Genomic DNA, 11,561 nt, shown 5'->3' with positions numbered 1-11,561 from the left:
TTCATCATCGTCATTGTCGTCGCCGTCGTCGCCACCAAGTTTCGCTTCTGCTTCTTCCGCCAGAGCTGAGTCGAAGTACTTTCTGAGGAAGGTTCGTAGGTCTTTGTCGGTGTTTGGACACTAAACTTACACCTTTGAAGTTCGAGCAAATAAACCGTGAAGCTCGCTAGGTAGCCTTGAAGGCGTTATTTTGTGACAAGTATTTGAGTTGCAGCCGTGTTTTTTAGGCCCTATTTTATGCCAACAGGATCCTCTCCGGATGCTTTTGGTGAGGATCTTGGAGATCCGTGAATCGTGTTTATTTATCGTACATCGTGCAATCAGTTTTTATCAAGTACTGTTTATGTTTATTTTTAAATAAAAATATTTAAAATGATTTCTGACCTCACAATGTACGATGAACGGACACGATTCATGAATCTCTGGATCCTCACAAAGAGGATATGGACTTTATTTTATGTTCTCTCTTTTTCTTTTTTCGGTTCAACAAACATGGTCATGGAGAATTTTAGCGAGATGACCAAACCAGCTGTGCTGATGAGAGATTGTGAAAGGACCTTTTCTATTAGGCCAATGGAGGAAATATAAAATATAATACAGAAATTGAGAGGCAATATTAATTATGCTGTACAGAATCACTAACTATTTACTTTTCCATCAATCAATGTTTCATATATATTTGCTCCTATTCGTTTTGAGAAATATGAGGACTAATGCATCACATCCTCACACGCTGATTAAAATATCAATGTGAGACTCTTGAACATTCATGTGCTTCTTTCACCGACGTGGGAGTACTCGTTAACCTTAGCTCCGTATCAAACTATACGTGACTGCAAGGCCCTGCTATGTCATCTGAACCAACCATTTACGACTAAGAAGGTAGCAAAAATGTTTTGTTGATAAAATTACCCCGCCCGAAATCTTCTCTCTTAGGCAGAACTTGCTTCAATTCAAGGATGCTCTATTTCATTTCCTTTCACCGCTTTCTCTTCCGCGATGTTTCCATTTCAACAGTCTCCTTCAATTTCTCCAGAGCTGTCACATTGAGAAAGAAAAGAAAAGATATGATAAGGAGGCATTGTTGGTCTAAAGTCATTCGACTAAATCTAGCTGGTGTCCATGTAAGCTCAAAACCATTAGAGATAACACGTAAATTCGATGGAGGCCAAACATTGTAATGGTGGAAGCCATTAGAGCGAACACCGATATGATTTAAAAACCATTGACCCAAGTATAGTTCACCCAAACCAGTGTATTTATTTGTTATAAAAAAAACTATGCAGTGCAGTTAATCTATATAGACATGAAGAATAAGCAAAGCAATTACCAGAATCATAGATAGAGTGGAGTGGTTCAATGTAACTAGAAGGTACAGAGTATTTAGGGCGAGAATTATTCTCAGCTTTGCGTAATAGCTTGTTGAAACGCTTAACCTGCAACGAAAGGAGAAAATTACAAATATCCCAACTTATAATCGATAGTTCAAGTAAATGACATGTAAGCTTAATCTGAACAACGAGCGATAGTTAACACCTAAATGACTTTCGTTCCAACCATGCGCTGGTGTGCAAGATCAGCGAGTAATTTGTTATGAGCTAATATATTCGATCAAATAATAGGACTAAAAAGGGCAGCAAAGTGAGCCAAACAAACCCAAACTCTGAGCAGGTCGTCCTCTGAATGATTTTACTTATTCGAGCTCAAGCCTGCATCTAAATGAAAGGTAAAGTACATATGATCATTGGGAAATTGATTACTCACATGGGCCAAACCAAGGTTAATATTAATCACCTTTTTCGAATAGACCTCGGTTGATATATAAATTCGTTCCAAACTCAAAGCAAATATCTACTTTACATGACAAGCTCACAACGAGTAGACACTGACCAAGTGGCCCATTTAAGTTGTAGTTGGACATAGAAGAACGAAGGAAATACAAAAATAAGAGAGAGAAGAAAAACATGGGCCTTGATCTGAAATGCACGTTGAGGTGGAGATTAACAAGACAATGCATACCTCATCTTTACACAACAGTGTGAAGCTACTGTTGTGCGAAAGCGTCAAATATAAAACCAATAAGCTAATATGGCAAAATGTGACAAGACAAATAATTCAAATGACACAAGGATTTATACTGGTTCGGCGTAAGCCTACGTCCAGTTCAGAGACAGTGAGGAAATTCCACTAATATCAAAATGGAGATTACAAATAGAGTTGAACTCTCAAACCCAATATCTCATATACACCTAATAGCTCTCGCTCATACAAAGAACAAATGGAGAAGAAGAAACACATATCAAATTCTTCTCTCCCAAAAGCCACAAAATGTAGCACAATATCTTAGAACGAATGATGTCACAAATGGAGGATAGAAAAACAGTAACCCACCTCTTCTTCTCTCTAATCTACCATTCCCAACCCCCAAAACCAAAGGCATAACCAAATGCTTTAATATAAACAAAAGGAACAAACATCATAATTGCCACTCATGTGGCCACATCATAAAGGAAAACCTCCTAATGATGTTCCCACATCATTATGTCCTTCATTCTTTTGGTTTGTTTAATAGCCGAAATGAGAGTTGGCTTGTTGTCCACTTGGCCACTAATTTGGCCACTATCCAACAGCTACGACCAGTTTGGCCTGCTCTTGCTGTCCGACCTGCACGGTGTATGAATGTCTTTGCGTACGGAGGCATATCATAATTAATGACATTCCTCACCCCTTCAACATCCATTCCATAAGTCATTGAATCAGATGAAACGAGTACTTGAATCTCCCCTTTCCGGAATGCCTTCAATGCCTTGCTGCCATAATTAATCAAATATTCACAATCTTATCCCTTTAAATTTATTAAATATCCAGGAACTTACCTTCGTATAGATTGGCGTTGAAGGCGTGAATACTCCTTAATCTTGAAAGGTAGATGATCAAAAGAGTTCAACAATGTGCATAGACGATGAGTCGACTCATCGCCCACTTGAAAGGCAAACAAGACAATGTGTGCATGATATGAGCTTAGAAAGAGGCTTTGCCATTACATCAAATAGGACACCACTCTATTTATCCTAAACGCTAAATTGGTAAAAGTCGCCCTTACGTACAAAAACATATACGGAGCCAATCTCATGTGTTTACCAATAGAGTAAAGATGGAATACCAGTTTGTAGGACCGTAAGTTTTCTGGAAGCTGATAACACCATTGTCCGGTTGTCAAGAATAAAGGATGATGCAGGTCAAGCTGAGCAAGCTTTCTTGGATCCTGGTTTAGCGTGGCTGAAATAACCATCTTCACAAGCCTGGGTAGGATTAGTGGTTGAGAATGAATTTTAGACACGACACATTCTAAATTTGATTCTTGGTGCTGTGAATCGCACGATGATAGTCAAGAGAAGACCCTGTGAGCCAGCACCCAGCAGGGTGGAATGCCGTGGCAAAACTATCAGCCGACCTTATTTTTAAGGGTTTATTGGCCAAATCTGGATCGATTTTCTTTCAATTTATTGGCCAACTCTGGGTGGTGGTCGCATAAAGATTATCGTCGACGTTGACTGTCCTTCCGGCTTCGGCTTGGGGGCTCCACCATTTTGGCGGGCCATGAGACCGATATTTGATTTTATTCTAAATTTTTACAATTAATTTTAGTTTTTGAAATGTTTTGTTGGTAATTTGCCGGTGATAAAACACACCATCTTCCGGGAACGAATGTTTCAACAAGAAGAACGACCTTCAAATCAACCTATAAAACTGGAAAATTGTGAATTATAACCCACGATTTTCATTTGCTTAAGAAATAATAAGACCGGTTCCAAATCGCTAATAATTTTTTTCGATTACCATCCACAACAAATCTCACAAAAACTCAGAAATTGCATTTTTCTAAAAAATTGTGAGTTACAACTTACAACCCATGGTTTTGGTCGGTTTTGCAAAAATCTTCAAATCCATAATAAAACTTTTTTTCATGGTGTTTGCGCATTCTATGGGTGGTGAAAAGAAATATATACATTCTTGATCCAGACTCGTAACCGTTTAAATAGGAAGGGAGGGAAGGGTAGAGAGTTTAGGAGGGAAGAGAATCCTAATCCTATAAAATTTCCAACAAGAAATGTAACGAGGTTCTAAAATACATGTACTACTTACTATGCCTATGATGCACACTGAACTTGAGACTCCAGCACAACTCTCGCAGCTTCTACGGCCACTTGGCCACCAACGTAGTGTTGCCGGCAGACAGGCATGTAGACGTCAGCCCCGCCAATGAGTTCAGTCTGCAACTCCTCCGTCTTTCTTAGTGTAAAGAAAGCACGTTTCCCACAAAGTTCGCATCGAGCAGTTAACTTGGTTACAGAGTCAGCAAGGGGAATGATATCTAGCACAGAACCAAAGCTCCTCCTGCCATCAAATTTAGAATTAGAAGGGAACAACATTCTCCGAGTGACAAGGAAAACTGGTCATTGCAAAGTCACGAGAACGTCAACTGGTGGAGAAATCAAACAATTACCTTAAATAGTCACCATCTAGTCCAGCGACTATCACTTTTTTACCATCATGATCAGCAGCTTCAGAGCAGAAATCATACAGGTCTTCAAAGAATTGAGCTTCGTCGATACCAATCACATCTAGCTGTCACCGCATATTGGTTATGAGTGGATAATATGAATCATACATGGCAAAAAGATGTAATCATTTGAAACATGAACTTTTGTAATCATTAATCAAATAACGGAGCTCAGATACCTTATCATATGCCTCAGGGGTAAACTTTTGTTTGAACGATGATAAATCTTTCAAAGGCCAGCATGGCAACTTGACCCCGTCATGTGTCACAATTGAATCCAATCCATATCTTGTATCCTTGATCGATTTGATTATAGCAACATTTCTGGCAAACGGTTAAACAAAGGAATTAATGAATGATATGCAGGAACTAATCAATGATATATAATATTCAAGCAAAGATTTGGAACGATCAGCCCTTTGCTTACAAAGAAATCAGAAACCATTACATCACAAGAAAATCCGTGCAGATACTTGGAATGTGCAAGTATATAGATAATGTACAATATCATTCAGTGAAGCACTGAAAACCTAAAGGAGAAGAGTCAGAAGACACTCGGTTTCACGTATCAGTGTCATGCATGGGGTACATGTACTGAAATCTGAATATAAACAATATTCTCTCTCTTACATGCTTTTCAGCTTCCTAAAAAATGAAATTTCTCGCTTATGACACCGTTTAAATGACTTTGCATGAGTATATCACTGCATATTCAACTGGTGTTTCAGACAAGACCGAGAATACCTCTCAATCATGAAGCTCTTAGATAGATATTTTCTGTAACATGAATTAGCTTCCCTTTACCGAGGAGCACAGGCTGAATCCTTTAGAGAGAAATCAACCAATTTAACCATTTCATAAATCTCTTCGGATTGTTTGTGATATGTATCAGCCTTGAGAAAGAAATGGACCTCCTTTTGAACCTCTATTTTGCTATAAGCGGGTTCCTTTACTAACCCTGATTCCTTCATCATATCCCTAATCTTAGAAACATTGTCCCACAACCCAAAAGTGGCATAAGCATTAGACAAGACCACATACTTCCCAGCATTCTCTGATTCCAATTTGAAGTACTTCTTCAATGCAAGTTTTAACAAGTCTCTATCTCCATGAATTCTACAAGCCCAAAGAAAAGCACCCCATATCACTGAGTGCTCCTTCTAAGGTGAGTTTGAAACAAACTCATAGGCTTCTTCTAACCGCCCAGCACGTCCTAAAATGTCTACCAAGGCTGCATAATGTTGTGCTCTTGGCTGAATTCCATAATCTCTTGTCATGGAAGAAAAGTATTCCCTGGCAATCTGGCATCGTCAACTAAACCTCCATGACTACAAGCAGAAAGAACTGAGATAAAATTAACATAGTTTGGTCTGAAACCTTCACTCTTCATCCTATGAAAAAGATCTAGGACCTCTACAACTCTTCCATTCTGACCATACCCGGATATCAAAGCAGTCCAGGTAATGGCATTCCTATTTTGAGAGGTATCAAATACCCTATGCCCGTCAGATATATCACTACATTTACAGTACATATCCATGAGGGCACTACTGACTACAACATTTGTCAATTTGGCACTATATCATGACACCGTGGGCTTGCTCCATGCTCCAGTGTTGCTAAAAAGGCATACGCTCTGAAGACCGAAGCAAAGGTATATTGGTCAGGGATCAAACCACTCTGTCTCATCTTGTTATAAAGACTCAACCCCACATCCTCAAGCCCCTTTTGCACATATCCTGCAATTATTGGGTTCCATGAAACCAAGCTTTTCTCAAGCAACATATCAAGCAAACTGTGGGGCAGTTCCTAAATCCCCTGATTTTGCTACAAAATCAATAACTTGGTCTTCAGATATTCGCTAAGAACAAAACCCACAACAATCATTTGCGCATGGATTCGCTTCCCCTTCTTATACTCTTTCCCAAATATTTTCTGCCAATCTTCCCTAATAGCAGAGTCCCTTGAGTGTTTTATCCAGTTGGGTATGCTTTTGAGGCTTGACCTGAAAGCTGGAATATCTTACTGGTGATATATGTACTCAATCAAGAGACCCGAGACATCGGTACAAGACACAGAGACTGAATGTGCACCCCAATTACATGTAAATGAAAAAAAAAGCCGCCAAACACTTACATTTAATTCTAATCTATTCTCTTCATACAAAATTTCCATAAAACTCAGCATACAAGCTCTGAATTGGCAGTTGCAGAAAAAGGGAGCCATTAACTCACATGGAAGAACAACTCACATTCAATATACAAATTAAGAAACTTCAAATTTCTCCGGCATACTACAGATATCATCCAAACATTCAAAATCTTAATAGCCAGCCAAATTATTCCTCTTCATCACAAATGGAAATTCGTACTTTTGTTTTTTTTTGTCAACATAAAATTTCAGACTTCAAAACCAAAAAATGCAACAGAATAAGTGGGGGAGTCAAACCTGCCGTCGCCTATCTCGGACTGAACTTTGCGAAGAAGCGTGGTAGTCTTGCCGGCGAACATGGGGCCGACGATGACGTGAATCTCACCGGAGCGCTGGTGAGATTCCGCCTCCATTTGCAGACAACGGACGTTCTGAGGTGAAAAAATGGATCTTTTGGGGAGAAAAATATTGGGTTTCGGGAGGAGAAGATTGGGTTTTTGGAAAAGGGTTGGAGGGCTGAAAGAGCAAGACTTGGAGGAGGAGGCTAAAGATAGAAGGGCGAAAGGTGTGGTCTTGGAAACGTGAGGGGCGGAGGAGATGAAGGCCTTCATTCTCGAAATAGCTAACATAACATCTACTTGGGGTGGGTGGAGAGACAAGGCCGGAAGGAGATGGAGAGCGAGAGAGAGAGAGAAGGGGAGGGTTTTAGGGTTTTGCTTATTTCAATTTTATTCGAGGAAAAAAAAAACTAATTTGCCGTCGGAGAATGCTCTACTGCCGCACTGCGACTGCCGGAATTTTTTTTTTGGAGGGAAGGAAACCTAGGCAATTAACCGGAAAAAGTAACCTAAAGACATTTCCAACGATGACTCGTTTTAGCCCTCTCATCCTTCAATAAATTAATATTTTTATGAACAACGCAGGGTTAAATTTCTTACAATCTCTAATCGAGGGCCAAAGGACCATAAGGCTCATTTTAGCCTTGTCACAAAAACCATCTTCAACTAAGGGTCAAAGGGTTATAGTATGAAATATGAAGAATTGAAATAAAATGAGATAATATAGTATGGAATGGTGAAAAATATGTAAGAGATGGTGTAGGAAAAAATTAGAAATTAAAAAAAAAGTCCAAAAAAAAAAAAGTGGGTTGGGCATAAATGAACAATGTCAAACCATATCTTATACCATCTCCAACCGATGGAGCCAAAGGGCTATATGCCAAACATAGCCATTTGACGAAAAATCATCTCCAACCGAGGGGGTCAAAGGACCATCGGCCAAACATAATTTATTATTTTAATTGAATTAATATGGTTACTTAAATTAAACTACCATATTAAAATAAGGTTTTCCAACATATTTTGAGTATCACTTGTCGTCAAATGAATAAGCCTCCTAATTTCTTATCTTTATATAATCTTAATAATTTTTTGAATATGATTTCGAGTGACATATGTCACTAAAGTAGGTAACTCTCCAGATTTCTTATCTTTATGTGATCTCAATAATTTTTCGGATAGGATTTCAAGCGACACGTGTCGTTAAAGTGAGTAACTCTTTAGATTTCTTATCTTTATGTAATCTTAATAATTTTTCGCATAAGATTTCGAGTGCCGTGTGTCGAGATATAATTGGTTGTGCAAATTTTAAATATGATTCTTATTTAGGTGACACTTCTTATCTTTAGCTTCCAATGTTAATATATTGGCTGGATATTGGAGTAGAATTCACACACCTTTAAACACCTTCACTTGTTTGAGAACTGCCCCTGACACTATCTTCTGAGACCCATCTATAAGCCCTGCAAAGAGCTTCATTTTCTTTTCGGGTCCAAGCCCTTCCTTTCATTGTAGATGTGACCATTTGAAAATTATTGAAAAAAATAAAGGAAAGATTATTGGAAGAGGTAAGAGAACATAATGTGAAGAATTGAAATAAAATGAGGTAATATAGTATGAAATTGTGAAAAGTATGTGAGAAATGGTGTAGGAATGGTTTAGGTATTTATAGGAAAAAGATTAGAAATTTTTTTTTTTTAAATTTGTCTAAAAAAATTCTAACGGTAACCTAACAGCAACATGACGTCAACTAGTTGTTGCTAGCTAGCGTCATGCTAACGCTAGGTAGCTGTTAGTATTCAAATGGGCTGAGCTGAGAGTTGGTAAAATGTCAAGCTTAACATTATGGCGTTGAAGGGTCAGCAAAATGTCAAGATTAACATTATGGCGCTTAAGGGTTAGGCTATAGGGCTGACGAGGCTGGTTGCTCTTGGCCAGCCATTTGGCCAATTCTCTCATTTTTGGCCAGGTGGGGACCATGAGTCATTTGGTCTAGCCCTTGGGTGGAGATGATTTTCGTATAAAAAAAGGGGCTCTTTTTAGGCCTATGGCTATTTGGCCAAGTCGGTTGGAGATGGCCTAAGTGTTCGAAAATGATTTATTTTTTATTCTAGTGTAAATATATTGGTGTATTAAAAAAAAGGTAAAAGACTGTTTACTACTCTTGTTGATGCACAAAACCGGAGGTCTTAGAACAATGTAAATCCGACCGTGAATCTGCATTTAATGTAAATAACACAAGATGTATCGTGGTTCACCCCAAGGTTTGGGCTACGTCCACACTGATATTGTATTTCTGAGGGAGAAAGAGAGAGTCTCTGTAATGAATATGAGAGGCTCTGAAAGTGAGAGCTTGAGGGGATGATGAGCCTTAGGAATTAGTCTCCCCCAATTATGAGGGTAAGGAGTCTTTTTATAGAATAAGGGCTCCTCACTTATTACATATTTGCCCTTCTTTTATTACATAATTACATTTAAGTCTCCCGAGTATTTGTACGAGATCTAAATACGGAGGCCCTAAGTACGATACAAACAGTAGTCCCCCAAGTGTTCAGTCAAGAGAGTCTTTTAGCTGAATACTTGAAATTAAGTTCATGTGTAGGCCGAAGTAACTAGATGTCGTCTTGAACTGGTACTTGATATGAGGCAGTGCTCAAAGTGAAATGATGTTCAACTATAAGTAGCACATGTTGCAAAGCTGCTCAGCTTGTGGCTTATGTTTCTTTGGTTGGCTCGGTTTGTGGCGCTTGAAGGTGAGGGGGTCCCTTTTATAGAATAAGGGTTCACTCCTCAATACATAAATGATGGGCTAGAGTTGATGCTCGCGGCGAGGCGGTTACTCAGTAGGCGGCGATGCTCTCTAATGGTGGTGAAGGAGTCCCTTTTATAGAATAAAGGATCGCTCCTCAATACATAAGTGATGGGCTAGGAATGATGCTCACGGCGAGGCGGTTGCTCAGCTGGCGGCGTTGCTCTCTAATGAAGGTGAGGGGGTCCCTTGTATAAAATAAGGGCTCGCTCCTCAGTACATGAATAGTACATGAATAATGGGTGCTCTTTAATGAAAGTGATAGAGTCCCTTTTATAGAATAAGGGATCGCTCCTTAATACATAAATAATAGGCTAAGTCCCCCAAGTATTTTTCATGAAGCCTAGTTGAGGCCCAATATATGGTACATAATGTAGTCCCCCAAGTTTTCGATCAATAGAGTCTGTTGGCTAGAGACTTTAAATTGAATCCATGTATGGGCCGAAATGGCGGTTGTTCGGAGACGGTATTTGTATACCCTGCACTGAAACTTTGTAGGTGAAGCTTTGCAAGTGAAGCTTTGAAGCTAGAGCTCTATAAATGAAGTTTTCGAAGCTGGAGCTTTTGTAAATGAAGCTTTTGAAGCTGAAGTTCTCTAAATGAAGCTTTTGAAGCTGATTGACATTAGTGAGGCCCATGAATGTTTATGTTGATTGACATGAGTGATGCTCATGGATGTTGTCATGAGTGATGCTCATGAATGTTAACATGAGTGATGCTCATGAATGTTGACATGAATGATGGTCATGAATGTTTATGTATGATTGTCATGAGTGATGCTCATTAATGTTTATGTATGAATGACATAAGTAATGCTCATGTATAATTTGGAGTACTTGGCGTACTTTTGATCACCTGGTTGGTGGCATAAATGAGAGTGGGTTTTACATTTCATCACCTGGTTTGTGGCATGAATGGCTAGTTGCCAAATGATATTAGAGTACGGGTTGTACATTTCATCAATTGGTTTGTGGCATGAATGGCTAGTTGCCAAATGCTATTAGAGTACGGGTTGTACATTTCATCACCTGGTTGGTGGTAATAGTGGCACGTTGCCGAATAATTTTGGAGTACTGGCGTACTTTTGATCACCTGGTTGGCGCTAATAGCGGTGGTGTGCCGAATAATTTTTTGTAGTACTAGGTGTACTTTTGGTCACCTGATTAGTGCTATTTTGGGCTTATGGGCCTTCGTTCTCCACACAACATTCCAGCCCATTTATTTTGGGCTTTGTCGTTTTTTTTATTACCCTCTGATAGGGTTTATACAGATGTCTTCGACAGATAAGAAAAATAAATTACATCATTCAAAAATAAATCCGACCCTTTGTTTTGCTTTTGCTTTCGGCCTTGGACATGTCGATTAATGACATGATTAAGGGCAACAGGGGTAATCGTGACAGAAATAGAAAACATCGTGGTAGGGGTTCTCGTGGCCTCGGTGGAGCACGTGGCTCCTTTAATGCTAAAGGGATGGCCTGGATGCTTTCGGCCTGGTTGCTTTTCTTTTGCTTTTGCTTTTCCCCATCTTTGTTTTTCTTTCTTTTGGCTTAAAGATTTCAATCCCCAACTTGCAAGCATCTTTACCATCTGACACGTTTTCACCCAAATCGGGTGATTTGAGAAATGATGTATGGATTCGGTGCGCATAGTGATAGGACATGTGCCGCAAGCTCTTCTCTTTGCCCACCACCGCCAGA

At 39.3% G+C, this 11,561-nt stretch overlaps 1 protein-coding gene, 1 long non-coding RNA gene and 1 pseudogene across 2 annotated transcripts; all 3 read right to left on the bottom strand.

Moving 5' to 3' along the window:
* Window positions 1-2,131: 2,131 nt before the first annotated feature.
* Window positions 2,132-3,429, bottom strand: LOC126587984 (uncharacterized). The gene is made up of 2 exons (XR_007611289.1): window positions 3,164-3,429; window positions 2,132-2,810 (listed from the first exon to the last, which is right to left on the bottom strand). It is a non-coding gene; the product is annotated as an uncharacterized LOC126587984 (long non-coding RNA).
* Window positions 3,430-3,990: 561 nt separating this feature from the next.
* On the bottom strand, window positions 3,991-7,551 carry LOC126587982 (thymidine kinase a-like). Its single transcript, XM_050253098.1, has 4 exons — window positions 7,013-7,551; window positions 4,744-4,888; window positions 4,508-4,629; window positions 3,991-4,398 (listed from the first exon to the last, which is right to left on the bottom strand). Exons 1-4 carry the CDS (start codon window positions 7,342-7,344, stop codon window positions 4,152-4,154), a joined length of 846 nt encoding a protein of 281 aa, XP_050109055.1. The 5' UTR covers window positions 7,345-7,551; the 3' UTR covers window positions 3,991-4,151.
* On the bottom strand, window positions 5,035-6,790 carry LOC126586490 (pentatricopeptide repeat-containing protein At4g16470-like; annotated as a pseudogene).
* Window positions 7,552-11,561: the final 4,010 nt, after the last annotated feature.

Source organism: Malus sylvestris, chromosome 10 (genome assembly GCF_916048215.2).
Source record: "Malus sylvestris chromosome 10, drMalSylv7.2, whole genome shotgun sequence".
NCBI lineage: Eukaryota > Viridiplantae > Streptophyta > Magnoliopsida > Rosales > Rosaceae > Malus > Malus sylvestris.
Note: the sequence above shows the minus strand (reverse complement) of the source record. Positions and strands in the feature narration are given on the sequence as shown.